Genomic DNA, 27,792 nt, shown 5'->3' on the forward strand with positions numbered 1-27,792 from the left:
GTCCTAACAAAATTCTACTGCCTTCTTGTCTGTTGTTTTGGGTTTTTTTTCTTTAATTTCCATGAACATAGAGTTTTGGTTTATAATGGGATAAGGATTCTGTGGCTTGGGCACTTAAAGTCATAAATCCCTGGGCCATTTCTGTTCAAACACAGCACAGTCAAAGCAACCATTGCTTCTCTGGATAGAGAGCAGATCTCAAGAACTTCACACTCCCCAGCCAAAAGAGTTATGAATGATTAAGAAGGCTGCTAATAGTAGAAATGGGTAGTCAGCCTTGATGTGAGCACTCCAGCTCTGATTGGGAATGAGCAGGTGAAACCAGTGTGCAGCATGCTGGCAAACAAGCAGGGAACTGCTGGAGAGTGCTGTTTGCCCGCAGCTCATGTCACCATCCCTGACACCATCATGCAGTGCATCCCTTCCAGCCTGGTCCTCGTGAATGCGCTGATGGACCCCAAAGACGGGAATCAGTGCTTCAGCCAAAGGAAGACATGATGGAGAAAGGGGTCTGGAAAAACAACACTCATAAATGAAGTGAGGATATTTGAGTTCCTGATTCCTAAAAAAAGGAGGTTTTCCCCCAGAAGGATCTAGTGATTCCCTAAGATGGCAGGTGCAGGAGAAGTTCTGGAAAACAGTGGCTTTGGCAAGGGGACAGAGGGGACAGTGAGCACCTCAGCATCTCATGGCTCTTGCATTATGTGTGCAGAGGGGTCCCTGCCCAAGCCTCCTGCTGCAGCAATAAGCGCTTGACTGAGAACAGGGCAGGCAGGAATAAAAAAGGGGCTTCTTGGGCTGCAGCGTGTGCCACCATGTGAGCTGGGAAGGTGGGGCAGTCTCTAATCCCTCGGGGTCAAACCAGCTGCCAGGATCCCACTTGTTCCCCAGCACGGCAGCTCCGCAGCCTCTCTCACACCAGCCGATGACACCCTTTGCAGGGAGGGGCTGCCTGCAGCCTCTCTTCTTGGGACTTGTGTTCCAAATAGCTGCAGGCACAGGAAAGCCAAGTTTTATGTACACCTTCTTTTGGGAGGTACAGGAAACTTTTGTGACCTGCATAGACACTTAGCAGGGGAAGGTTGCATTGCCTAACTTGTCCCTATAATTGCTGGTGGTTTCATGCACCAACTTTGTCTGACCTGTGCTGGGCTGTTGTTTTTCCTCTCTACCATGAAAAAGAAGTATAAAATTATACTTGTGGACGTAATGGGGATTTTTAATCAAAGACACTCCCATGCAGGGAGCTTCTCTCTTCAGAGCCAAGATATTCAATTTGCCCTCCACTGCATCCTTCTTTTGACTATGATTATTGTTGCATTACTATTGCTATTATGTCATAAATTGACGTCTTGTGTTCCTGTTTGTTATCTGGGGATTCTGCTCTAATCTTGACAATCGCTAATGCAGTGTAAATCCAGCACGCTGGGTGATAATCTGGCTACATAAAAAAAAAGACAAAAAAAGGACAAAAAAAAGGAAAAAACCCACCAAAACACAAACAATAAAAAAATTTAAGAAAAACCCAAACAACCAAAAAAACCCCATCTTTCTAGGCATAGTCAAAACCTTTCACTTTAATATTGAGCACAATACTTTTACGATGAAATGGCATTTTCCCCAGCTCTTCTCTGCAGCTCAGAAGGATGTCCTGCTCTGTTCGCCCCCAGATAACGCGGGTGCTCACTGGGATTTAGCGGGCAGGGTGCAGGATCCGGCCCTGGCACAGTGGGGAGCAGTTTGCGTCCTGCGCTCCCGTGACATCCAAAAGCTGGCAGGAGCCCTGCTCCTTCCCTGGCCTCGGCGGGGAATGTCTCCCCGCCGCCAAACAGAGCTCTGGAGGATGGATGGGGACTTTCTTGGATTGTGTTAATTCCACACAAAAATTAATTCAGTATGAGTCATTTTTATAGGTAGTAAGTAGTGCCTGTTGAACCCCTGTTTTCACGCAGATGTATCTCCACGCCGCTAAGCCCAGAACTGAGGAGGGCCCGGGTCAGGGAACGGGGCGCGTTTCTCAGAGATACACGAGGAGGTACGAACGCAGAAAGCACGGCAAGCCGGGGAGACAAAATGCGGAGGGCGAGATGGTGCATCAAGGCTTGGTGGTGCGGATATTTCACAAGAAGAAACGCCCCCGCCTTAGCCCAGGCCATGGCTCTTTGCGGGCCCTGGCAGCACCGGGCCGCCCCAGGCCGGCAGCGCCGCTGCCCCTCGGCCCGGCGGGGCCCCGTCCGCGCTGCCCCTCACGGCAGGCCGAGGCCGGGGCCGGGGCCGGGGCCGGGGCCGGGGCCGGGGCCCCGGGGGCCGGGGCGCCCGCGAGCGGGGCGGGCGCCCGGGTGTCGGTGGCGCGGCGTCCGGGAATGCGCCGCTGATCCTAAACAAGTTTGCCAGCCATGCTTTTCTCATGGCTCCCGCACAATGGCCCGTTTTCTGCCCACCTGCCGATTATGCTTAATTAGGCGAGGAGTTGATTAATTTGAGGTAATTGACAGCTAATTACAGGCCTGAGGGCTCATTAACTTGACGTCCTGTCTGAGGGAATCAGCTGGAGGGGGTCAGGTGATGTGCAGCCCCCCTCTGGTGCCCGCTTGTGCCCACTCACCTGGGCGGCCCAGGGTGGGCACAGTGAGGCTGCCCGGGGGGGATGGGACGCGGGGGGCCATGGCCACGGAGCGTCGGGAGCACAAACACCCCAGAGGGGACGCAGCAGGAGGGATGCTGCAGGGCACAAGGCTCCCTGTGGCCATAAAGGAGGAGGAGAGGAGTTTGGAGGTTGGTGGTGGCCTGGGGGCTCGAGGACAAGAAGCCAAGCATGCAGGCAGAAGGGGAGAGAGATGTGCATGGGATGAAGGCTCCAAGGCTGCAGCTCCCTGCAGGCTGGGCCAGCATCCCCGCACCGTGCCCATGGCCCCAGCAGGGTGTCCGGGGTGATGGAGGGATGCCACAGGTCCATCACTTCAACAGGAGTCCACAGCAGCTGCCGGCAGGCTGAAAGCACTCATGCTTGCTGTACTGCAAGACATCATTAGTCACTTCATGTCTGCATCATACAACTACTGATTGAAAAAAGGGTATCTTTTTTCAGTACAACTTTTCTCAGTTGCTCTTTACTGGATGCAAATCACAGGCGAGTGAGCTAGTTACCTAACAGCCTATTGATCTCCTTCAGTGCAGAATTCAGACATGTCCCCTGGATTTACAAATGTATCCTTATCTCACCTTTCTAGAACTGGCAGAATCCCTGCCTAGAAAGAGGCTAAATGACACAACCAAGGTTACTTTGAAAATCTAAATTGGATCCAGCTTTTCAATTCTGGGCCTTGACCACAAAACCATCTTCACCATTTTCGACAAGCACAAGGCTGGTTAGCTGAAGATGACTGCCAGAGGCCTGGCCTTATGGCTACTCCTTTCCTGGGGGACTGGCAGCTCACAGATCTGGGATGTTCCTGGCAATGCTGAGAAGGGCAAATGATGCCTTTTTAAAAGGATACTGTCTAATTATGTCAGAGAGGATGTGGCTGGAGAAATGTACTTCAAAGGTCACAAAGGTCTGTGATGTCTTCTTGTTGCTGTGGGAGGGCTCACCACCCTCAGACTCCATCTCATCTTCAGGAAGTGTTGCCCCAGACATGATGGATGTAATGCCTGGTTAGTAGGCTTGGATCAGGATCCAGTGGTAGGCCAGTACAGAAAGTGGCTGAGAGAGGAATGAGAAGTAAGCCATGCTGGTGAGCAGAATGACTGCAGGGCACAGTAACAGCTGGACTGTCTGGGCAGGCACAGGCTTCATTCCTACCAAGGCATTTTGGGCAATGGGCAGTGAAGGCTTGGATAACAGAAATCGAAGGAATGGCAAAATTGCAGACAACTTTTCTGTGAGCATATGGAAGTCTGGTGAAGAATCTAAACAATCATCATAAATCACAGTTTGACCTGACCACTGGGGCTCTTCAGCCAGAGGAAGCTGCATTGCAACTGTAGCCTTCTCAGACATTTCCCTTCACACATTGGCATCATTCCTTTACCTTATTTTAGCTTTATTTCTGCCTCTGGTTCCTCTGAAAGTGCTACGCCATCCTCACGTTCTTGGTGTGATCAGAGAGGATGAAAAATATAGGTGTCTTATTTGCATATTGCTGACAGTGGCTTTTAGAAACCTGACTAAACAACTTGCTTTGATATTCTGTTGTTACATTCCACAGCTAACTTGTACACTGCCCTTTATCCCTTTGAAATGTACTGATGTTTCATTTTCAAGCTCTCTTATTTGAATTTCATGGAGTTGGGTAAAGCTGACTGGTCTCTATGGCAATTATTATTTAATACCTTTCTCCCATTTGTTGTTCCTTCTTTCTACCCTAAACACACCTGGACTGGGTGATGATTCATGGTACAGAGGCCAAATGGACCCATGTGACAAATAAATTTTGCTCACTTGCTTAGAACCTTTCCCGTGCCTGTCTCTTTCAGGAGAAGGTGTCCATAATTTAAGTTGCATTTGAGAGGAGATCACCCTACAACTTTTATAGTGGCATTTATCATTTAGAACCAGGGAGAGGAGTTATTTGGAGGAGTCCAGACAGGTAGTTTCCTCTTTTTCTCTCTAAATCCATTGTTGAAATTGGCTAAACCTTGGCCATTTCTCATCTTGACTATTACAAGGCTGTTGCCTTATAGTGTAAATACAAAGACTGTACATTGGTGCAATAATGTTACGCATTATGCATACCACTGGGTTACCTCCTCATGATGAACAGTGATGGAAGAATCTCATAAGCAAGGATACATTTAACCATATTCATTTGCTGTGAGCTCATGTAATGTTATCATAATAGAGATGGAGCAATAGGATGGAGGTAGATTAAGTGGTTGCCCCCATTTAACAGGATGTCTGAGGTAGATCCAAATAGGAAAAGTGCATTCTGCATGTTTTAACTCACTGAACCTTCAGAGCTCTCTCCTGCTGAAGAAAGCCTCACCTACCAAATGCCCATTGTCATGCTGAGTTCCTTCCAGAAGAAGGACTGTTTTATAGGGCCCATGACTCTTCTGAGGTGGAAGCTACAAGTCCCACTCATTATCCCTGAAAGTATTCCAAAAGAATGTAGATGGGGTGCTTAGGGGTATGGTGGTAGACCTGTCAGAGTTACCTTAATGGTTGGATTCAGTCTTAGAGGTCTTTTCCAACGTTCATGATTCTATGATAACTGAGTCAGGAACTCCTTCTGTCTGTAAGGAGATTGCTGAGTCCAGTCTTAGGGGGTTAGTTCTACTAGCAGGAAATTTTACACAGCTCTAAAGCTCTGGGTAAGCAGCACAGATATGATCTTTGAGGGAGTGGTAAGTAGCCTCACTAGGATCGTCACACTGATGTAAGAATCATTATAACATAGGATCATTTATTTGAGAGGTGCTTCCTCAGAGAAATTCATCCTATAACAGTATGTTGTGACTTAGGCTGATGTCATTTCAGCCAGGTTATTGGTGTATAACAAGCTATTGGTATTTAAATATGGGTCACTTGGACATCCAGAATTCAATGAAATTTAGGCAAACTCCTTTCTGTACAAAGTCTGTGGATGCTGGAGAAAAAAAAAAATTGGCAAAGTGTGTAATACCAGTAGTTTGTTTTGCAGTAGTAAAAGTACAAGTAATCCCTACACAAACTAGATATGAGCTTTCTAAGTAAGCTAGCAGAATGGAAACTATTGCTGTGATCAATGACAAGGTAAATAATTTCAATTTAATTTACTTTTAATCTCTGAAGTTTTGGCTTTGGAATTGTCTTGTTCTTGGGAATCCAAAAAAGAGGAGGAGGTCTCAGCAAATTTTTTGTCCGAGAGAGGCAAGACTACCATTTTGGAAAGCAATCTGGACTTTCAGCAGGTTGGAGTGTTTTAGAAAGATGATTACCTGAGCAGTAGCAAGGATGCTGTTGCTGACACCTGGGCCAGCACAAGATGCTGAAGCAGTCATTTGTGTCACTGGATGAGAGCTGTGCTCAGGTGGCAGCACAGCTTGTTTCTTCTATGACAGCCTTTCTGTTGCTTTCCTCTTTGGACACAGCTCAGGCCATTTCAGGCAGGCAGAGCGTTAGATGTAAAACACTAAGATTTTCTTGACTACATCTGTTCTCCTCAGATCTGGCAGATACAAGCAGTTTTCAGCACTAACATCCCTGCACCACGTGTGCAGCCACAAAGTTATCTCATAACTGCATTTGCAGCTGAAGCTGCATCTGAACCTGTCCATACCACCATCTGTAATCAGTGACTTCTAAAAGTGCAACCTGCTGATTCTCCAATGTCTCCATTTAATTTGGGTACCTCTGCAGCATGAGATAATACAACTGAGGCTGAGAGGGCTGTTCTGAACCTGAGGAGTAGGGATGGCTGGAGGGAGAGCTTCTTAGCCCTGATTTTTCTGAAATATCTCCAGCTTTTTTTCATACCTAATAATTTCTTCTGTAACATATGAAGGGAGTGGCCACCAAAAAGAAGCTCTTTCTATTGAGTCTAGCTCCAGAAACAGGGTTTTTTCCCACATACACAGAGCCCGTGTGAAGTAGCTCAAAATTATGATGCTAGCAACAAAGCTTGATGAAATGGTGCTTTAAAATCCATGTCATACCTACTATCTGTGTGATCATGTTTGTACATCTGTATATTGGCACCTTCTCTGCAAGGCTGGATGATGCCTCTCCCAAAGCAATTAGAAGCTGAATTTTAAGTCAAGATCTTGCTAAACAGCTTCAGAAATTAAGAAATGTCCATAGCCCATGTTTACACCAAGCAGGTCTACCTCCAGTTCTGAAGTTCAAGGAAAGTTATTTTTCTGGTGCTTCCCATGTAAGTGACATAGCTCTCAATTACCAGAAAACCAGCTTGTATTTTATGCTTAAATGAGACCTCAGGATCAAAGTTCTACAGTTCCTACCCAAATGTAGTATATGATGCACAAATTTCTGATCCACATACTTAACTTCATGTGCCTGAGAAGCCATTTAGCAGAAGAGTGTACACAGGTGCACTGACTTTTTATATAATTTCAAACATCTTTCACCTTAAGGAGCTGTTAAGTGACTATTCTCTATCAGTATCTGGGTTTCAGAAGAGAAGATGCCTGATTGATTGCCTTGCTCAGGATTAAGATGGTAACTGTAATTATCTTGTTTGCAAGAAAAATAAGAACATTTATCTCATTTTAGGCTAGCAGAAAAAATAGAAATTGTGAAATTTATCATTAGCCTATATGTATGTTTATTTCACTGATGAATAAAGGTTGAATGCCTGACCTTTGTGCTAGTATTGTTCCCATTATTTCTTTAGGGATTTTATATTAAATTTTCCATTATATATTGGAATTTTTGAAGACATTTGACCGACCCAAATAAAACAAATCACCTTACATGTCCTGCATTTTAACATTTTGAGGTGAGAGAACCAAAAGCCATCAGTTTCCATGCCGCAGAAAATAAAGAATATTTTTGAACATTTAGCTTACATGACACCATGTTCATGCACAGCAGTGCTGATCTTTTGCAAACTTGCTTGAATTAAACTGAAGATCACAAGGGAGATCTTATATCTATTTTTTTTGAACATGCTGAAAGGCAGTGTGAACCACAAGGATGAAAGAGAAGGAAACTTTTCTCATTTTAGATCAGCAAGTCACTGGGAGTATTAGTCTCCTGCAGTGCCCTAGAGCTGTTGGTCACCTTGAAAAGAGTAAGAGACCAAGTGAGTTCCTCCTTTCTAGAATCCATCTCTCTGTACCTCCAAGTAAGGAGCAGAAGTCCAGAGTGAAGAGGGCACTTTGGCAAACCTGGGACTGGCAGGGGTATTGGATGAACTGCCTTGCAAAAGTACAAGTGAGGCACAGGCAGCAAAAGGTTTGCCCCTGACTTCTGACTAAGGCACTGACAGTACCTCCTGCAGATCTGGAGAAGTGACTCTGAGGAAGGAGTACAGGGACAGCTGATTCTGAGCATCTATCCACACCTTCTCCCAACTAGAAATATTTTGAAGTTGTGTAAGTGCTAGACATGAAAAAACATCAGATACTCAGCCCTTGAAAGTACAGACTGTTTACTTGGTATAGCTCCAAGCTGGGATTTATGACCAGTGTGGTAGGACAGCTTCTCAGAATTTATAGGGGCTGACTATTTAGGCATTATTTTGATGATCAGTCTTCAATCCAGTGCTGAGACAAAATTAATTTACTGTTCTGATAATATGGTGTTCTTTTTGTTAGCTTCCCTCAGTAATACTTACAGCTTACGTATGTATACAAATATGGATGTAGCTTATTTGGATGCTATTTTTATTTCATCTTAGTTTAAGATTTTTATGAACATTATAATAAAATCATGTACAAATTCCCTCCTGATACTTCTTCAGTGGGCAATAACAATTGACCAGAATGGATATTACCAGGCAAAAAAAGCCTGACTGGATTCACTTAAGTCAATGATTTCCACACGTTTGTTTCACTGACAGCACATTTGGCTCATCAGCTATATAACACCCTGCCTCTAGACTCAAGTGTTCAGGACAAAAGAGACATCTATCCACTTGCTGCAAGGAAAATGACAAATGTTACTTTTTTTGTCATGGACAATAATTTTGTTAAGCTACAAAAACTAGGAAGCTGCTTAGGGAAAAGGAATTGTGCTGTTGATCATTAAAACAAAACAAAAAAATAAGTAAATTTAGAGTTCCTAGGAATATCTATGGTTAGTAAAATAACGGAATTTTTTTAAATGGCAAAAATTGTCTAACCACCCAGAGATAAGAAAACAAGCATTTGTACTAGGGATTTCTAAAGAACAAATTGTGCTAGAGAAACCTGATTGCTTTTTAAAATAGAATTACAAAATTAGTGGATAATGGGTACACAGTGGATTTGATACATTTAGATTTTAGTAAAGATTTGATACATAAATCCTACTCAAAATTAATGCAAATGGGTTTGGCTACACCACTAGATGGAATGAAAAATTGGCTGGAGACCCACAAATAAAGGATAATGATGCATTAAAAGGTATTGTGCTAGAGGGACAAATCTCCCTCCCAGAGATCAGCAGTCAGCTCTGTCCTATTTAACACCTCTTAACATGACACCTTCTGCCTGAAAATCAGGAAATTTTGTGAAGAGACTGAAATATGGAAGGACATGAGGGATAGAGTAGCTGAGAATAAAATGGCATGCCAGTAAAAATACAAGGATTGTCCAAACCACAGTATACAGTCACGAGGTGGTGCCTAGAAACCATGAGAACAACTGCAGCAGGAACCAATGAGATAGCAATTAGCTGTGTAGCACAGCAGAAAAACAACTAAAGTGTTTGAGTAATAGAGCTGCAATTCACCCCAGTATGGAAAAACCAGAAGGCTTTTGCAGTATCTTTGTCCCACATATGCTTTCAGTGAGGTCCCAGGCAGGCTTTGATGGTGTAGCTGGTAGGGCACCTCCTGGAATCTTTTGTCTGATGCTGGAGACAAAACTGCTGTAAGAGATTTTTCTCCCCAGAAACAACCAGTGTGGATACAGTGAAGTCAGCCTGATTTGGGAGGAGGGCTTTGAACAGATTTTTAGAAATTGTAAAACCAGGAAAGAAAATGGCAGTAAAGCAAATTAAATGCATTAACAGCAGACATAAATCCCCATTTTCCTAATGTTTTCCCATTCTCTCTCACTCTGTCCATTTGCAATTTCAGCTATTAATCATCTAATCTTAGCATCCATTCACAGGTGTAGATGGTTGTCCCAATGACTTTTCAACCTGTAGGCTAATTTCAGACAACTTTCCAGGTAGAAAATGCATTTCTGTACATTTTATTACATGAATTGGCTAAGAAAGAAATCCAACGACTGCCCTTGCTGAAGTGTGAGCATACCTCCTGTAAGGCACCAGAGAATCCACACATGATGCAATCTTGAGAGACACATCCACAAGGAAAACCACACTTCCTTGGCTGGTGCCACTGCTCATGAAACTTCTGCTTTTCTCTGACCTCCTTCTTGCTGAAAACCACCACCTCTTCCTATTTTCTTCCCTTGTGTTTTGATTTTTTCACTATTCTTCTTCTTCTACTGCATTTATAATAGTCTGCTTCCTTCACTTCTTTGCATTCTCCAACCTCCTGCCTATGCCTTGCTGTCTTTCAAAATGTACTTTTTAACCTGTCTTGGTCTCCTGTCCTCTAAGTTCCTATTTCTAAGTCCCTAATTCTTCTCCCTTGCCTGTATCTTTCTTTCAGTCTTCCATATCACTTTATTTCCACAGTTCTCTCCCACCAAAAAACTTGCTAATAAATATTTTGATACTTGCTAGTAAAATTCCTGTAAACCTTACCCAGATGCGTACACAAATGGGGTACACTAATATCTATTGTAGCAAATTCCTCCCTCTCAAAATTATTGAAGTGAATGAGAAAAAATTATCTCTCTTTTGTTAGAGAAAATAGTTTTATGCTCCCTAGAGAATGCAGTGATGATTTTAATAATGTTCTGTGTGAAGGCAGGATCAGATCCACAGATCATCAGAGCAATAGCAAGATTTTCAACATGGTAAAATTAGGAAAATTACATTTTTCCTGCCTTGGTTTGTCAGCAAACATTTGGACTAAGCAAATGTGGAATTACATGAAATCTGCAAAGTAGCACTTACACCCTCTATGCCTGAGTGTAAAAGGCTCAGCAAAGTCAGTGTAAGTGTTCTACATCAGTGAAGATGTTATAATTATTTGTAGGGTCTCTGTAATGCTCATAGCTTTCTCCTAAATATGTGTGTACACCATGTACACTGTGGCAGTTGACAGTGCTGTGAGAAACCTTCATTTTTAGAGTTCTATTTTTAAATTCTCAAATCTTTAACACTGCATAACATCACTCAAAATTAAAATCATAGAATAGTTCTTAAAGGTCTTAAAAATATTAAAATGTCTGGTATTGCACCATAATTTAAATTTCTTACACTGGTTGGTTGCTTAGGCATTTGTGTTTTTATTTATTTACTTTAAAACCCACATCTATTTAATGAAACAACAAAGCAGATGGGAAGCAGTGGAAGGGCCACTCGACTGCGGCTAAGTTTTACAGGGTTTGAACTGTGCTGGATAACCTCTAACAAGACTCTTTACATCCCGACATCTCCTTTTCTTCTCCCATCCTTTTACTGTTTCATCTTTTTATAACCTCTTGAGGACAGAAACGTTCACCTAATTATGTGTTTCCATGATACACAGCACAATAGAGTTCTGATACTTGCTGAGGTCACCATGAATTGAAGGAGTTTGGTAGTGCATTTGAGAACTCAAACTGAAGAGATGTCCTCCAAGCAGCACTGCAGCCCATGGGCCAGGTATCATACAACCAGGGGTGTTACGTGAATGCCAGGTCTTGGTGAAGGCCACAAGAAGCCATTGCACCCTTCCCCTCCATCTGCGTATTTTCACCTCTCTTCACAATGTCCTTGAGTACTGCTAATCTGTATGATGGATGTTCTTTATCAGAATGCCATCTTCACAAGGACATAAAACCAACAATTTTTTAATGCTCAGTGGATCCTTATTTGCATTTGGAAGTCAGAAATATGACATATTATCCCTACAGCAAGATGGCAGGGCAGTCAAATAGAGGTGTTACAAGCAGGAACACCAATACTTCCTTGGGCAAAGAAACAGAGATAAATGGGCAAAACCAGCAGTGTGTCTTTTCTCCTGGTGTCTGTCAGTAAAGCCCAATTTCTTGGCCTGACATGGGAAGTGTCACAACTTTTACACAAGGAGGCCACTCAACTCCTGAGCTTCCAGAGCACAAAAATGGAGATGGGTATTATGGTCTTTAGTTTTCTGCCAGTGATTTGTGACTCCTCCTTAGACCAAGACTGAAGTGGCCACATGGTGTAACAGGCAGTTGTTTTTCCTTTTCAGAAACTGTTCTGCTGTGACACTGAAAAGCAATGCAGATGTGGGTTTCACTGAGCATCCAGCAGAGAGCCTCAGCTCAGGTAGAGTGCTTGTGTTCAGACCTTTGCCTTTTTCTATTCGTGAGGCAGCATAAAAGCTGCCAGCTCACTGGGGTAAGGCAGGAGCAATAAAGCTTTTCTCCTTTCCTCTCTGCATTTTAGTAAGAGGATTATACATCTCCTCCTTCTAGAATAAACCTCTTTGCAGAGAAGATACTTCTCAAGCCCTCTTTGGAGATCAGGCTTCTAAGATCAAGACTCCTAAGATTCAAGCCATCACAGCAGCCAGTAGGAAACGAACCCCAGTTAAAAGGGAAAGGCTTTTACAGCTCTGCAGGACTACAGGGCTTTGACATAGGGAACATGCTGCTATGGCAAAAGGATCCTTGTTTGGTTCACAGCTATTGGAGACAGAAAAAATAAGGAGGCACAAGTACAAGGCAGAGTTCAAGCTCTATCCAAGATGACAGGAGACTGTTGCTGGAGACTTTGAAGGACACAAACCCTCCTGCTAGAACAGCTTCACCACCAGGGAAAAACAACCAGGAAACTAAAGAGGGAACCTCTTGCAACTTCAACCATTGACAAAGGATGTCTGAAAACAGTACCCAAGCATGCAATGGATACACTGTTCAAAGAGAGAAAGCAAATCAAAAAGATTTAAGACATGGTTGTATGTTTTACTACATTTAGCCCAAAGATACAAAGGACCTTTAGAATGATCGTAACATCCAAATCAGGCTTAATCACTACTACATTCCCATAACTTTGGAAACATCAACCAGCAATTAACTTGTGCAAGTTACTCTGTTTACAAAACACCTATGTATTAAAATAAAAGTCTGTGTGACTAGTTAATAAAACTACTTACTTCCGTTGAGCCTCCTCAGCACACACTATTCTTCTCTTCTGCTGAGGCCATCTCAGCTGCTGTGACACTACAGACCTGCTCTGGCTCCTGCTTTGTCTTCTGTCTCTCTCTGCTCTCTCTGTAGTAGGTCACTATCTGCTGTCACTCTCTTTACTCTCACTGTATTAGCTTCAGGCTAATGACACAAAAGCACACATTTTCATTTTAGCATTTTCTATGGCTCCTTTGGTCATCATCTTCACCTACATTAACTTTTGTGCATCATTTCAATGTTGCCTAACTGGCTTTTGGAGCAGAACAATCATCCTGATATGTATGTACATCTTGCTTTTTACCTCAGACCATAAGTATCCCATCTTCAGCACAGAGAGGGATAGTCAGATTCACCTCCATGTCACCTCTCATCTTTCCAGCTTTCCCCTTCCTGGCCACATTAAGAGCTGTGATGATCATAACAACTCTCAGGAGATTTCTCTCTTGATGGCACCTGGAAGTTCTGGCAATTCCTCAGCTCTCTCCTTGCTGCCCACTTTCCACGGGCAGAAGCTGACACATAGTGCTGTATGTGAAAGGTCACTGGGAAGAAGGGAGTGCTGGAGCACTGTGTCCTTTCCATCCCTCTGATGACCATTTTATTGGTTCTGCACTCACACATAACCCCCTTTTTGCTCATACACAGTGTTTGCCTGGCTTGCCCAGCGAGATGGTTGGGTTCTGGAAGCACCAGGTGCAGCTGCTGGGACTGCTGGTTGGAGAAACATTTGCCTCCTGAGCCCGTTAATTAGCACAGTAACGGTAACTGTGCTCCATTAGCCAACCCATGTGGTCAAGTCCCCTCTCCGTCCACCAACCTTGCCCTTAATGAGAGCTGGAAGAGGGACACTCACAAAACACTGCCTCAGAATAATATTCGGCTTTGTGCACGCCGGTAACGAGAGCTGACAGGATCACTACGTCCATTTCTCTTCTAATTAGCACACTTCCAGCTCGGCCTGAGCCAGCAGCCAGAGAAAAGCGATCGGACAACCGTACCGAATCACAAACACAAAGAGGCCCATTCCCCGTAATTAGGTGAGACAATCCCTCAGTCTTTTCTCGGCTGGAGCTTGCCGGTAAGACTCTCGCTGTTTTGGTAAGTCCCAGCAACACAAGTTACACGTCTCCCCAGGACACTAATAAGCCCCTAATTGTCTTCCGCTTCACACGGCTCGTACCATAGGTCTGACTTGGGGGAATTCTTCTAACGAGCGGCAGGCAGCGCTCCCTGCGCCGCAGACGGACAGGGAGCCGCCTCTCGGGCACCGGCAGCACAAGGGGGACGGCGAGGAACAGCCAGAAAAGCAATCCAGGCGCTGGGGCCCAGCCACATGGCACGGGGCCACACGGTGCTGGGGACATGGGCCTTCTCCATCCTTTCTCCATCTCCATCGTCCACCTGCATGGTGCAAACCTGAATTCAGCTCTCTAGACTGTCTTATCCTCTGTCATCTCCAGCGGTACACAGGTACTTGTGCTTCCACGCAGAAATGCACCATCAAACCCAAACGTCTGGCTGCAAAGATTTGCCTCGAGTCTCTGCTGAGGCTTGCTGCGAGCTGCCCTTACAGAAATGCTGCACCTGGCATGGGCTCTTCTCCAGTGAGGCTTTGCCATGGCTCTGCCCCAGAGCTCAGCCTGGGAAGGAGCATGTGAGTAAACAAGGTCCTATCATTTCTCATGTAAAGGATCACGTGCTGGGTCTCACAGGACAGGTTTCTAAAGATTCTCACAAAATTATTAAAAACATGAGTTGTGAGGTGGGTAGGAGATCCCAGCTCAAGATCTCTTATCAAAACAAGCCAAAGAAAGACACATAGTCCCTCTAATTTTCAACCTGACACTTTCTTCAGAAACCATCATCAACCAAATACTTTTCAGCAAGACATTTTCCCTAATTTTTGATTAGAAGCTCATATTGAGCAAAATATCACAGCTGATCCTGTAAGGATACTCATAGCCTGCAGACCCATTTGCCTCCTGTGCAGCTGATTACAAACTGATCCGTACTGCAAATCAGGGCTCACCCTGATTCCTCCCACTATGGGCCTCAACAGAAGCAATTTGTTCCATTTTCACATGTGCTATGTGGCTTCAGTGTGCACTGCAGGGGGAAAACCAAAGACAGGGTGACAAGCTGATCCAAGCACAGTACAAGAGAAAGACAGGTGGCATTGCTTCCTCTGAAAGGCAATTTGGGATAATCAATATACACACATGTATATATATAGATATAGATATTTAAATTAACTACAACTAAAAAGTTACTGTACTACAGAGAGAGGAAAATAAACTGAAGGCCACAAAACCAGGCAGCCTGAGCACCTGTGCCCATTTGGGTTGCTCTGCTGGTCTCATCCCTCATTCTCATGTAGCTGGTGAGCTCTCTTCCTGCCTTTTCATACATAGCCTCCTGAATTTTGGGCTATAACAGTAAGTGGAAGATGGCAAATGGCAAATTTCTGCTACTTCAAATTTAGCTTACAATTCTGTGATTATGAAGAAAACAGAGCCTGCCACTTTTGAGAGGGAAATCCTCCCTCACATGTAAGTGTCTGTAAGTGCAAAATTTAATTACCCTATATTATTATGCCTACTCATCAGCTATGGGCCACAGAGCCAGCCTTTCAAGTGATACAGAATCAAGTCAAGTACTTTGTCCTCACAGAGATCTGGTCAATAAATAAGGTGCAAGGTCATTCTTATTACCCATTTTTTCTACTAGCAATTAAGTAAGGGCTTTCAAGCTCAGCCCTCTTCCTCTTTTCTGTTCCTTACTGAGGTGTCTATAACAGAGACAGGCAGGGAGCATTCTGGCTTCAGTGGTCACTGATCTGTATTATAGGAATCAGCAGGCAGGGCAGAGGTCAACCACACAAACCCAACAAGAAAACGCCTATTCTGTACACTCATCAGCTGCCTGGAGTCAGTCATCCTCCTCAAAGGATGACTGACCTCCTCAAACGTTGGAAAAGGTCAAGTCTAAAAACCAGCACTTTCAGTGGATGATGAAGTGAAGATGCAAAGGGATCCTCCCATGCTGAAAATCTAGCAAAATCTAAATAAAACTGGCATTGTTGCACATAATCTATGCAGAATGTGGATTGCATTCTATAACAACTGGATCAGTCTGGATCTCTGGCTACTTAACCTTTTAACTATTTTTATGTGGACTTTATGATTGGCCACAATGATTTGAGTTCAGAAGATTGCATTTCACATCCTCCTGAAAGAAACTCAAAGCAAAGATTGGCTTGCAGATATAATGTGTTTCTAGAATAGGTTTGATTCCAAGAAGCACAGCATTATATGAAACCAAAAGGATCCAGTCTTTTTCATTTCCTTATCCTTTATTTTCTTTCTCTCTCTTTTTAGACTTTTTTTTTTCTCTTTCCTTGCCTTCTAAAAATACCACAGTGCATCTCTTATCAGGACAATGTATATTTGGCATCACACATGCAATACCTTTTGGATGTATCTGGCAGCCTGGCTGATGTATGTGCTGGGATGTACATGCAGGAGTGGGTGTGGGTTTTGGTGTTTCTGTGGTGGGAAGGTTTTGCTCCAACAGAAATGTGTTTACAACATTTGCATTTGTTCTTCAAATAATTTTTATCCAGCTCAGAGTTGGTGCTCCATGAGAAGTTTCTGTCCAACTATAATTTTCCTGGGCTGAAGATATAGAGACAACATGCTAGAAAATTGTCTTTCAATTAATTATAACCTTCTACTAAAGATTATTTAATGACTTCTTCAAAAGTGTCAGTACAGACTGGCATATGAAGATGGGGGTACAACACTAAGAAGTGAGGATTATTTTCATGCTCTACCAAGTTTGTATGCCATGTTCAAATAGCTCACTCAAAGATGTGCCACATTTTCCTGCTATAAGTACTCTTGCTGCCTGAGGTTCTTCCTTAGGAGAAACTCAAATGTGAGGATGCTTGAAGTGTTTGTGAATGACTGCTGGTTCTAGGGGAGCATACGCATCGCTGTGCACTTTCTGCAACAGTAATTTGCAAGCTGTCTTTTGATTGTACATATCTAAAAATTTATATTAATTTAGAAGCACTACAGAATTGTTTGAGGAGTTACTGAACTTTTGGGAGGGCAGGATTTCAGACCCCATGAAAAAGATGAAATTTACCTTTTTCACATACTGTATAGGCTGATGATGGAATTGCCAGGTGTCAACTCATCAGCAGGAATGGTTGGCATCACTGTCATTGTGATTTGGAAAAATCGTTGTTTGCCCAGCAGTTGTTACTGCAGGTGATGTGGATGAGATCAGCTGCAAATCTGGCTGATGATCCTGTTCTTAGAGATACTCAAAACAGGATTTAGGCCCAGATGCTGTGAAAGAAAACAGCAGAGTAACAAAGTATGAGCTGCAATTAGGACGTACACACTTCACAGTATGCTTGCACTATGACTACTCTGCAATTTTGATTTTGCCAGCTCAGGCTGTAGTAGAAGACAAACCATTGAATATCGTGAACACAAGGAAGGTGAACAGAACCACAGAACAAAAACCACAGTAGAACCTGAAAAATCATGAGGAGTGCACAGACAGCAAGGAAGAAAAAATCCAAACAATTGTTCCTGACAATGAAATAAATGAAAGTTTCAAAATGGAATTATCAGGTAAGCAGTATTAAAACAACTTTCTCCACAGCTTTTTTTTTTTTTTTTTAATTTTTAACCTTTCTTTGTATAACTTCATTATGGAACTCACTATCCTGGGGCATTTTTCAGGTCAGAAGTACAGAAAAATTACGACTAAGACAAATTTATGGAGGCTAAGGTCTACTGTGGACCAGATTCAACTAAAACAGATTGCTGGATGCTGTGTAAGTTACCCTAATCAAAATCACTGTGTAAGCCTTTTGTTTATATCCTTCCCTATCCTTCTACAACTGTTTATAAGCAAAGAGAAGATTACAGATAAGACTGGCTTGTGATTTGACTTGTAATAGCACCTTGCATTTTTACATAACATAAAAGTCAGTAAAACCAGAATAAGGTTCAAATGATACCTCCAAGATGGATTAGTTAATTTTCATTAATATGTCATACCTAGGTATCTTTTTGAGGAAAACATTAATCAAAGTTGAGAACTGTGAGTTATAGGACCATTACAAAATTGTTGATTTTGTAATGGCAAAACACTGGTTAATGGAATATCACGTTATTCAATTGCCAGTGCACACAGACTTTTATTTTCATAATGATTAACATAACAAACAAGAATTTTTTCTCAGTTGGATTAGATAGCAAAGCATTTGATAGCCCAAGACCAAAGTGAATAGCCTTTGTAACTGAATGTATGTAACACTGGCATTTAAAAGGAACCAAATAAATATTGAGTTTACTTCCAAGAAACTCACAGTAACATCTAATATACCAATACATGAAAACACTTTCTAAAACAATGCGTAAGCTTGATTAATATTACCAAATCTTGATTTTCTTATACTCTTCATTCCCATCAGTAACAAAAAGTCATTCAGATTTTCTTGTACAGACAGATAACTGCATGGATGTCAGGAAGGATAGCACTGAAGGAAAAACTTCAAAAGGGTAAGAAAACCCTTAGTAGGATTTGTATATTGACAAATATTTATTTACTGATGGGAATGGAACATCCACAGGCCAAACCCTGAGGTGGTGTCATGCAGATAAGTGAAGAAGAGCCTGAGGAATAGTATTGCCTAAGTGGCCAAGCAAAAGCCACTATTGGGTGGCTATCAGACAGCTATTTTGGAAACCCAGACAAACCTCTGAGGTTTGCATTTGCATATTATTAAACCAAAAAGCAATAACAGACAGAAAAAAAACTTATCTGGCTAACACACAAAACTATACATAAATATTGTCAATAAAAAATAACATCATTGACTTATCTCTACAGATGATAAGTACAAAATCAAAAAATATCACAATTCTAAAGCATATGTTAATGGCTGCCCTATAGAAGATGATTACTATGTATAACAAAAGGAGATTTTTCTTCTTTTTTTTTCTTTTTCTTTTTTTTTAAACATATGTATGTCACCAAAAAACACCTAGTTTGAAATTTCTTACTGCATATATCAGAAAATACACATATACTTCCACGACAGGCTTCCATATATTTTCTGGTGATACAGATTAAGTATCCCATTATGTCATATATGTGTACATTTATTACATATATAGTATACAAACTTAAATTTGCATTCCAAATCTATAATTCAATGCTTAAAGCTACATCAACATCAGTTTGCACCATCGGGTTTTTTTCTGTTCCTGAACTACCACTTTCAGCTTCTCATTCATCTGTCTTAATTCTCATGCTCTCAAGGGATGGAGTTCCTGTTAAGCTCAGCCCTGCATAAACTGTGAAGGACAGAAATAACTCCGTTGAGTCTTAAATCAGGCTCCTGATATTTCTAAATTTGTGCAGGGTCTTTCCAGGATGTAGGATTTAACTACTTAAACTTAGTTAATCAGAGCTGTCCAAAACAAGACTAGTTCTGCTGGCAATAACCAAAATCCACAGACTGCAACCCAAAGGGTCACCATCAATTCAGTAAAACTCAGAAGTCTATTTCATCAAAAACACCTCCCCCTCTTTATTGCACACACACCCAAAAAGAGTCTCCTCTCTCTGCAAAGCCAGAAAAATGCAGAGCTGTAAGGACAGCTACATGTATTATTTCCAAATAATTTCTCCTCTCATATGTGACTACAGCCTGAGGAATGACACGTTTTGAAAAGCCCGCATGATAAAAATAACATTATGTTATGTTTCAACATTATGTTATATCCTAAAAAAGAACATATTTACTAATGCTTAAAATGTTTTTTTCTAGGAAAAGGAAAGAGGACGGAATGAAAAAAAAATTTTCTTAAATAAAACTGAAAGTCTGAACATGCTCTATACCTCTTCCAAGAGGTGAATATGTAGAATTGCATGAACAGAAGAAAAAGGCATTAAATGGTAATCACAGTGTTCTGAAAGGGAGCAGCTCACAGAAGTTTTTATCTTTAAAATTCTGGGTTTGTAGGAGAAGAAAATTTTGAGGTGCTGGTTTATAAGCAATTAAAAAACACCACAAAACATTATTTTCAGAAACATTGAGATCCTGTATAGGCAGACAATCTTCACAATGTGGCTAACAGTCCTGATGCCACTTCTTGGAGTGATAACTGAAAACATTACCATCTTTCAACTTTACAACTCTTTCCAGTTTCTAGCCCTATAAGAAGCAAAGAACTGCAGAGGACTGACAAAGCTGTTTCTTTGTGTACTGGCCAAAGCTTCAGTGAGGATATCATCCTGGAGACACAGTCACACTTCTTACTCCCTGTGGTCTGTTTCAATTTCACTTAGAGAAGCACTCAGCAGTGAAATGAAGCTCCTGGCACACAGAAGGTCTGGAGCTCTTCCTCGGGGTACCAGACGTGCTTCTCTGAAGGCAGTGGGCAGCTGGAATCTGATGCAGAGACTGCACTTGGCTTCTACACTAAAAGCATGTGCTCCTGCTGAGCCAGTGCTCCTGGTCAATCCACACCCCAAACTATGCTCAAGTCCTTCAGCACAGACGTTGCACACAGGAAATCAATGCATCTAAGACAGAGGACACACCAAAGGTCAAGGCCTCATGATGGACACTGGCCAGTGTCAGATCTGCTGTGTACCTCAAACAGGCTGAGAGCAGCTGAGTAAGGCTGCTCACTTTGAGCTGCTGATTGAACAGGTAACTGTGTCACAGCACGTCAGGGCCAAGTCCTCCTGCTGCACATCCTATGGTCAGATGAAGTCTGAATTCCAGTGCAACCAACTGCAGTCCCTGTGACCTCTGCATATTGTACTTTTCTCCCATGAAGAGATGAGCTGTGGAAGCAAAAAGAGATGCTTGCTTCTGAAGGTCTACAGCAAGAGCTTTGTTCTTCTTAGACTTTCTGGGCTTCATCTGGATCTGCAGTACATAAAATGACTTAGTTGGGGTATTTTCATCCAAATGTTATGTGCAGTTACTTTTTGGGTTTCTCTAGGATGTTCAGGAATTTCCCTCGAGTCATTTCTCTAGCTGAAATCACAAAGGGAGGAAAAAGAAATCAGTATTTTTTAAAAAGCCAAGAAACTCAAACAATTGTATAATCTGTATAATTGCATAACCATAGGATAAGAAATTAGACACACCAAAGGTCAGATTAATTAAGAAATTGATTTAGATTTGTGCTTGTACCAAAACTAAGAACTATTTTATTTATCTGTTTAAGTGGAAAATAAATAAAACTGCATTTCAGCTTGAATTCCTGACATGCTACAAATGCAGGCAGGGTCTGGAATCTTCTAAACTCAGCAATAATTCCCACAGGCTGTCTCATTACATACAATCTATGCTTTCTATTCCTACTGCATTATGCTCTTGCAGCACCTCCTTTTCCCTATACTATCCATCTCTGAATGGTGAAATCCAAATCTCCATCACTCTATCTCAGCACAATTGTTCCTGTATGTTATAATCTGTCAGAGATTATGGAACTCTCTCTGTTTCAGGATTATTGGTCCCTGGATGATGTGATCTTCAACAGAAATTAGGCAGCATTTTCTCTCTCTCAGCAGTGTCAGTCAGGATGCTGTAATATAATGAGTTTTATATTCCTTCAATGTAGTTCATCTGTGGATAGGGTAATAAAGTAAAGTTTATAGAGCTTTGGTCTTCTCTTTCTTTCTGCCTTGTCAGTCCTTCGATGTTTAATACAGCAAGGCAAGGCTTATATGTCTCTCTCTCTCACTCTCAGTACCATCAATCTCTGGTAGCTGTATTACAGCAGGGTTTACACAGCCACTTTTCTGCATGAGACATTCTGACTTGAGAACCCACAAGCTCACAAGCTGGCAGAGCAGCCCTCATACTATTCTGTCTTGCAATAACAATACAATGCATCAAAACCAACACCATTAGCAACTGAGGCCTGGAGAAAGACAATCTTCCCACTGGTGCCCCTCCATTTCTTTTCAATAAAGGTGTAAGCTTTGTGCTGGACTGGCAGGTATCAAAACATGGAGGATTTTATTCACAGGAATGCTGAAAACATGCATGTTTCCCACACCTAGTCTCAAAGACAGTCTAGAAGGAGAAAGGAATTAATTTTCTGTTTTATCCATTCAACTTCTACTCCCAACTTCTCTACTGAGACAAACATCAGAAATTAAGATTAGCATAAAAACTGGAGGTGGGTTTGTTGATGTTGGGTTTTCTTTTGACATTATTGAGTATCTGTCAGAACAGAACTAAAATGTAATAAAAATGTTCAGCTGACAATACTCAGTGTGCACTCAGATACAGACATTTTGTTATTGTTTACACAAAAGTTAGAATTTGTGTCTTAAAGCCTCTTCTTTAAATTACTACATTCCAATTTGTTTACACAAAATTTTATCACAAGGTATTGTCATCAGCAAAATCCCTGTAAAACAATTAATTGTATTTAAAAGCATATAACCTGTCTGTTACATACTGATACTTGTAGGCTGCAAAGTCCACTGTCCTGAGTGGAACATGCTTCTGACTGGCTGTAGCTTCAAGCAGATCACTGCACTATTTTCTTGCCTCATGCCTCCAGCTGTGAGGATCACCTGGGATCCTGCTTCTGATGCACAGCATGAGCTACTACAAAAGTACTCACTCATTTGTACCTCTACCTCCCAACCCCAAGATAACCTGTATGTTTTAGGTGCTGCTGAAGTGACACAGGGTTCTGTAGAAGGTGCTGCAGAAGAACAGAGAGGATTGGTATTTTGTCAGGAACTAAGTTGTTATGCCCAAAGAACATAACTAAATAAAACTGAAAGATTTTTTAAATTACAGTTTAGAATAGATTCTTAGTACATAGTTCTTTGACACCTCCCTGCCTTGCTCCAACAATAGTGCATGGTTTTAAAACACTCTTAACAAGAAAAGCACATAAGCTGAACTGCAGTTGATAAAGTGGAAAGTTTTCCAGAGTGCAAGTCCCATACAGGAGATATACGAATGCATGACAATTCTGTTCCCCCAAAGAGGGCTGCACCCTATAAATCAGGCAGAGAGCACAGACTCCTTCTGCACACTGAGTGAAATTACTGTGGGTTGGAGCCTGCTCCAGAGCACGTGCCTGCCTGTTCGCTTGTCATCGGAGATGTTAACATTTCTGATTAATTCACAGACCTCTCATTTTATTCTTCATTCCTTTATCCTTGCTATCCTGTTCTGCTGCAGCTTAAAGATTCTTACCGACCTGCTACAATAATCACCACCCGCTTCCCCCCCCAACCTGGTGAAATTGTTTAGTGATGCCAACCGCGCTTTTAATTTGCAAGACATCAGACACAGAGGTAATTTATACCAACATCTGTTCATTTCTGACTTCTGAAACAAACTCGCACATGCTGCTACAAAATCCCATTAGGAGCAGGAGACAGCCTTCTGCTATTCTGTATTCCTCGTCTCCTCACAGACTCAGGCTTGCAGCAGGGCTTTATTTTTAAAGATATGATGCCAAACTGAGAAAAAAAAGGACCTTTTATCTTTGTATATGTATGAAAATGGCCAGGAAGTAACATCCTCATTTGACAGAAAAACCACAGCCAAACTAAGGGCAAGTTTCCACAAGCATTAACAATCTTGTCTTCTCTGCTTCAGCTGCTTCTCTTATTTGCCCAAGAACCACAGTTCAATGTATTCCTGGTAAACACAGGCCAAATTTTTACTACATGGTACTGCCTTCAAACATCTTGGCTATTCCTTCACCTTTGTTTCTTTTTAATCTGTTCTGGAATGTGATTTGATGGATTCTGCACAGTAAATGGCTCTAATATTAAACTGATTTCTCTGCTCAGTATTGCTTCTGAGAAATGAATTCTTAATAATAGGAATATAATTTCCATTGGGGTCTTATGGAGCTTGCTGGAGTGAGGGAAGAGCTTGTGAATGAAGAAACCATCACCCACATTCCAAATACGATTGCAGGCTAAGAGAGATGGTAAAACCAGCTTTAAGCAACTACCCAAGGGACCAGCAGAAACCATTTGAATAGTAGATAGAGGTGGATTTTTTAATTAAAAGGTTGGACAAAACTATAGTGAAAACCTCAGGGATTTTTTCTTTACAATGGTAGTTTAAACCATGGACTTCAAGGGAAGAGAGGGTTTGAGCACAGGTTTCATTGTACCAGCAGACACACACTACAGAGGCTGCGCAGCACAAAACAGAAACATGAATCTGCATGACAAGTCACGATTTACAACCTTGCCTACGCTGTGCATCTACTACAATAGAAAAATCAACAATGCAATAGCTTGGATACAAATTAACCCACCTACTAGGGAGAAGGAAGACACTGAACTCCACAGAAAAAAAAACAGTTTAGGTTGATAACAGCACTGGTTGCTCTGGAAGTAGTGCTTGAATAAACTCCTTCAGATAAATGTATTAAAAATGGTATCAGGCTATTATAATTAACAGAGAATGGTGTACTGTAGGAATTAAGTTTGCTGCCTGGCAAAGATATGCCAAGCAGGTCTCAAGAACAGGTACTGGATAGGAAAGGCTGGGGCTGAAAGGAAGAAGAGACATTCCTACTTGATACAGGAGCAAAATAAGGTTTAATATAATCTCCTCTTTAGAACTTCAATCCCTCAATCCCACATTTAGCCTTGTTGCCTCAGGCTCCGTTTTTACTACAATTGTCCCCAGGCTGCCTCTCCACAGTAAATTTTATAGTTGCTGGTTGAAAAGATTCAGTGGTACAGATTGATTTCCTACAAGTGAGGAGATGAGGGATTACCAAAAGCAGTCCTGGTTAACAAGATTGGGTGCAGAATCTCCTGCTAGAGCAGCCCACTCTGCCAGTGCTTTGCATCCTTTCACTATGACATATGGGTTTCATTACACAAAGATTTTCCTGATTTTAACTTGGAGGCGATTACATTGGAAACTCAGAGCTATCTTTACATCTGTAGCAATTTAAAGGTTAAGTAACTTTTAATCAAATGACAAAGACTCATAATGTTTTTTCCTCGATTGAAAATGAAAACTGCTGTTCCGGATATTCCTTCCACTGACAATTTAATTAGAAAAAAAACCACTGCACTGGAGATTGGGGTCCAGCCTGATTGCTCCCCATAAAAAGCCTTCTCATAGATACAACAGCACAGGACATACTGTGTCATAAGATCTGGATAGCCAGGAAATAATGGAAGGATTTACTGCTTTAAAATCAGCAAGGAAAACAGTGACTTATATAAGCAACTTTCATCCAGAAGAATCCTAAGTAACACACATACTTGCACACTTCTTAAACACAATATACACTTAAATATATCCACAACACACTTGGGGATAAAGTCTGTGTAAAAGATATACATGACAAACTGTATTTATCACACATTCAAAATGAACATTATACCTTCGCTGCTTACCACTTCTGGGCTTGTCTAAAAATCTAAAACAAAGTCTGTGAGTACCTTCAAATTATAGAAACTTTAACATGAAGTCACTTGTTAAAGAAGCAGATCTTAGCTTCTCTCCCAGACGTACAACTTATGGGACAAATTTGACTGTGATCCCTCTCTGACCTGAAAATGTAGCCTTGCTGAAATCTAAATGTCTTGCCACTAATAGAACCCAGAAATACAATTAATGGTTTTAGCACTGAAATTACTTGCAGTGTCACATTTTGAATGCTACATTCTTGCCTACAAAAAGGTTATTTTAGGCACTGTTACACTTTGTTAGCTTATCATTTATTCCTCTCATGCAGTTGTACTTATGGTAGCTAAAGAACTTGTTTTTCAGCATGGAAGGATTCCTTTAAAGTACTAATCATGCACTCTCAAAATATAGCTGTGTCCTTGGACTACACAGAAAACAAAACTAGAAAGGTTTATTTCTGAAGCACTGTCAATACAAATTACCATTTTATTGGCAAAGAATATGAATTGCAGAAAGACAGCAGAACAGTTCACTGGTTTTTAACCTATCACAAGAATCTGTTGCATCAGAAATTATTTCTTATGTGCTGAGATACAATATCAGGATAAGAAGACACAGAGATTCTTTTTCATAGTTGGCAAGACATAAAAAAGGCCTAGAGCAATCTGCCTGTGAATGACTGTGGGAGTTTTGCTTGACTGAACTTGTGAAAACAACTGCAAAGTCACACTTTTCAGTTGGGCAAAACTAATACTGCATGTGGAAGGAAAATAAAAAAAAATAAGTCAAGGCTGAGGGTTGAATGCAAAAGGGTAACTTAAAATCAGGAAAAATATTTAAGAGTGGAAAAGCCCTCAAAGAAAGAAGAGGCATATGACAGACAAGACCAAGAGAATATTTTTACCCAGACAACATCATCTGAACTTCTGTCAGAGAGATAGAAGCTGGTCCCGGCAGATCTATCTCAAACCAGACCCCCAAAATCCTATCACCAGCTGGCACCACCTCACACCTTTTTTCTTCATGGGAAGAGCTTCAATTACTCTGCTATCTGCTGTCTACTTCCTAATATAAGTGTCAAATGAGCTGCTAGTTGAAGACTGTTGGCCTTTGACAAATACTTACCACTGAATGCTACCCCAAGCCCAATTTCAGAGAGAGTTGCACTGCCATCTCAGGAGAGCAGTGGCTAGTGAAAACAAGGTCAGTCACCTTCACTGGAAGCAGAACTGGCACATGCAGACACTCCAAGCTGTGCTTCAGGAACTGTTACACTGACACTGAAGATCACTGCAATCACCTAACACTCCTGAAACACATTCCTCAGGTAAGACAACACAATCGGCGTAAACCTCCAGGTAGAATAAGCTTGCATTACCATGGCATCTCTCAGGAATCAGTATCAAAGCACCTGCAAAGTTTATCAAGCCTTACAATATTCTTGAAACATACAGTGATTTAATTCAATTTAATTCCCACCTTACAGATGGGATCACAGCCTCAGTACAGATTGTTGTGCTTCCACCTCAGTCAGCAACCAAGCCCTACGGAGCCATTTGCTCACTCCTCACCAGAATCAGGGAGAGGATCAGAAGGGTAAAAGCTGGGAAATTTGTGGGTCAGGATAAAGACAGTTTAATAGAGAAAGCAAAGCAAATCAAGGAATTGATTTACTGCTTCCCGTAGCAGGCAGGTGTTCAGCATCTCCAGAAGAGCAGGGCCCCATGACACATAATGGCAACTTGGGAAGACAAACGTTGCCACTCTGATCATCCCTCCCCTCCTCCTTTTTCCCCCACTTTATCCATTGGTCACAGTGTCATGTGGTCTAGAATATCTCTTTGGTCAGTTTGGATCATGCATCCCAGCTCTGTCTCCTCCCAGCCTTCCATGCACCTGGAGTCTCTGCCAGCGCGGCAGTACGGGAAGCAGAAAAGGCCTTGGCTCTGCTCACCAATACCAAAACCATCTATTACCAACCTGTGTTCAGCACAAATCCAGAACACAGGCCCATACCAGCCACTGTGAAGAAAATTAACTCCACCCCAGCCAAAACCAGCACAAGATGTATGCAAAAGGATTCAGCAACTGTGCTAGAATTCAGGCTCTGAAAGATGGGCTGTCAAGTCTTGCTGCAGCATTTTTAAATAATAACACCCCCTTGGTACAAAACATCAGTGTCCTTCCCTTGGTGAATGAGATAGCAGAATGTGCCCTTACGTCAGCTGTACTTCATGGTCTGGCATGGCTTGTTTTGAAATGCCAAAGAAGGTGAAAGCTTGCACAAAGCCAGGCTGCAGGTGAGCACATGGACTGCTCCTCCCAGTATGCTATGAGAACAGTCCTCTCTGACAGAGAAGTGGTAAATAGAAGAGACTGACAAAGTTTTAAACCATTGAAACAGCTTTGTGAGTGTTAGCTAGAGCCTTAAGAATTGTAAT

The 27,792-nt window shown here is 41.9% G+C and overlaps 1 protein-coding gene and 2 long non-coding RNA genes across 7 annotated transcripts in view; 2 read left to right on the plus strand and 1 right to left on the minus strand.

The window, feature by feature from the left end:
• LOC135302884 (uncharacterized) overlaps positions 1-12,811 on the plus strand; it is a 29,588-nt gene extending 16,777 nt beyond the window's left edge. Inside the window, exons 1-4 of one of the 3 annotated variants that reach the window (XR_010364436.1) lie at positions 2,821-4,589; positions 11,256-11,371; positions 11,943-12,019; positions 12,140-12,811. This is a non-coding gene — a long non-coding RNA (uncharacterized LOC135302884). Of the gene's footprint in view, positions 1-2,321; positions 2,485-2,820; positions 4,590-11,255; positions 11,372-11,942; positions 12,020-12,139 lie in introns of those variants that run through there. The other 2 variants (XR_010364438.1, XR_010364437.1) reach the window with 2 other exon arrangements.
• Positions 12,812-13,544: 733 nt separating this feature from the next.
• LOC135302881 (uncharacterized) lies at positions 13,545-17,801 on the plus strand. 2 transcript variants are annotated; one of them, XR_010364434.1, is made up of 3 exons: positions 13,545-14,536; positions 17,348-17,528; positions 17,640-17,801. It is a non-coding gene; the product is annotated as an uncharacterized LOC135302881 (long non-coding RNA). The 2 variants fall into 2 exon arrangements; XR_010364433.1 differs by having other exon boundaries at positions 17,343-17,528; positions 17,640-17,757.
• Positions 17,802-18,072: 271 nt separating this feature from the next.
• Positions 18,073-27,792, minus strand: part of LIN52 (lin-52 DREAM MuvB core complex component) — a 39,615-nt gene continuing 29,895 nt past the window's right edge. For both annotated transcript variants that reach the window (XR_010364432.1, XM_064423886.1), the window contains one exon: positions 18,073-20,959. Coding sequence is in view for 1 of the 2 variants with exons in the window: in XM_064423886.1 (XP_064279956.1) it covers positions 20,904-20,959 (56 nt within the window). In the remaining variant the exon portion in view is untranslated. The remainder of the gene's footprint in view (positions 20,960-27,792) is intronic.

Source organism: Passer domesticus, chromosome 6 (assembly GCF_036417665.1).
Source record: "Passer domesticus isolate bPasDom1 chromosome 6, bPasDom1.hap1, whole genome shotgun sequence".
Classification (NCBI taxonomy): Eukaryota; Metazoa; Chordata; class Aves; order Passeriformes; family Passeridae; genus Passer; species Passer domesticus.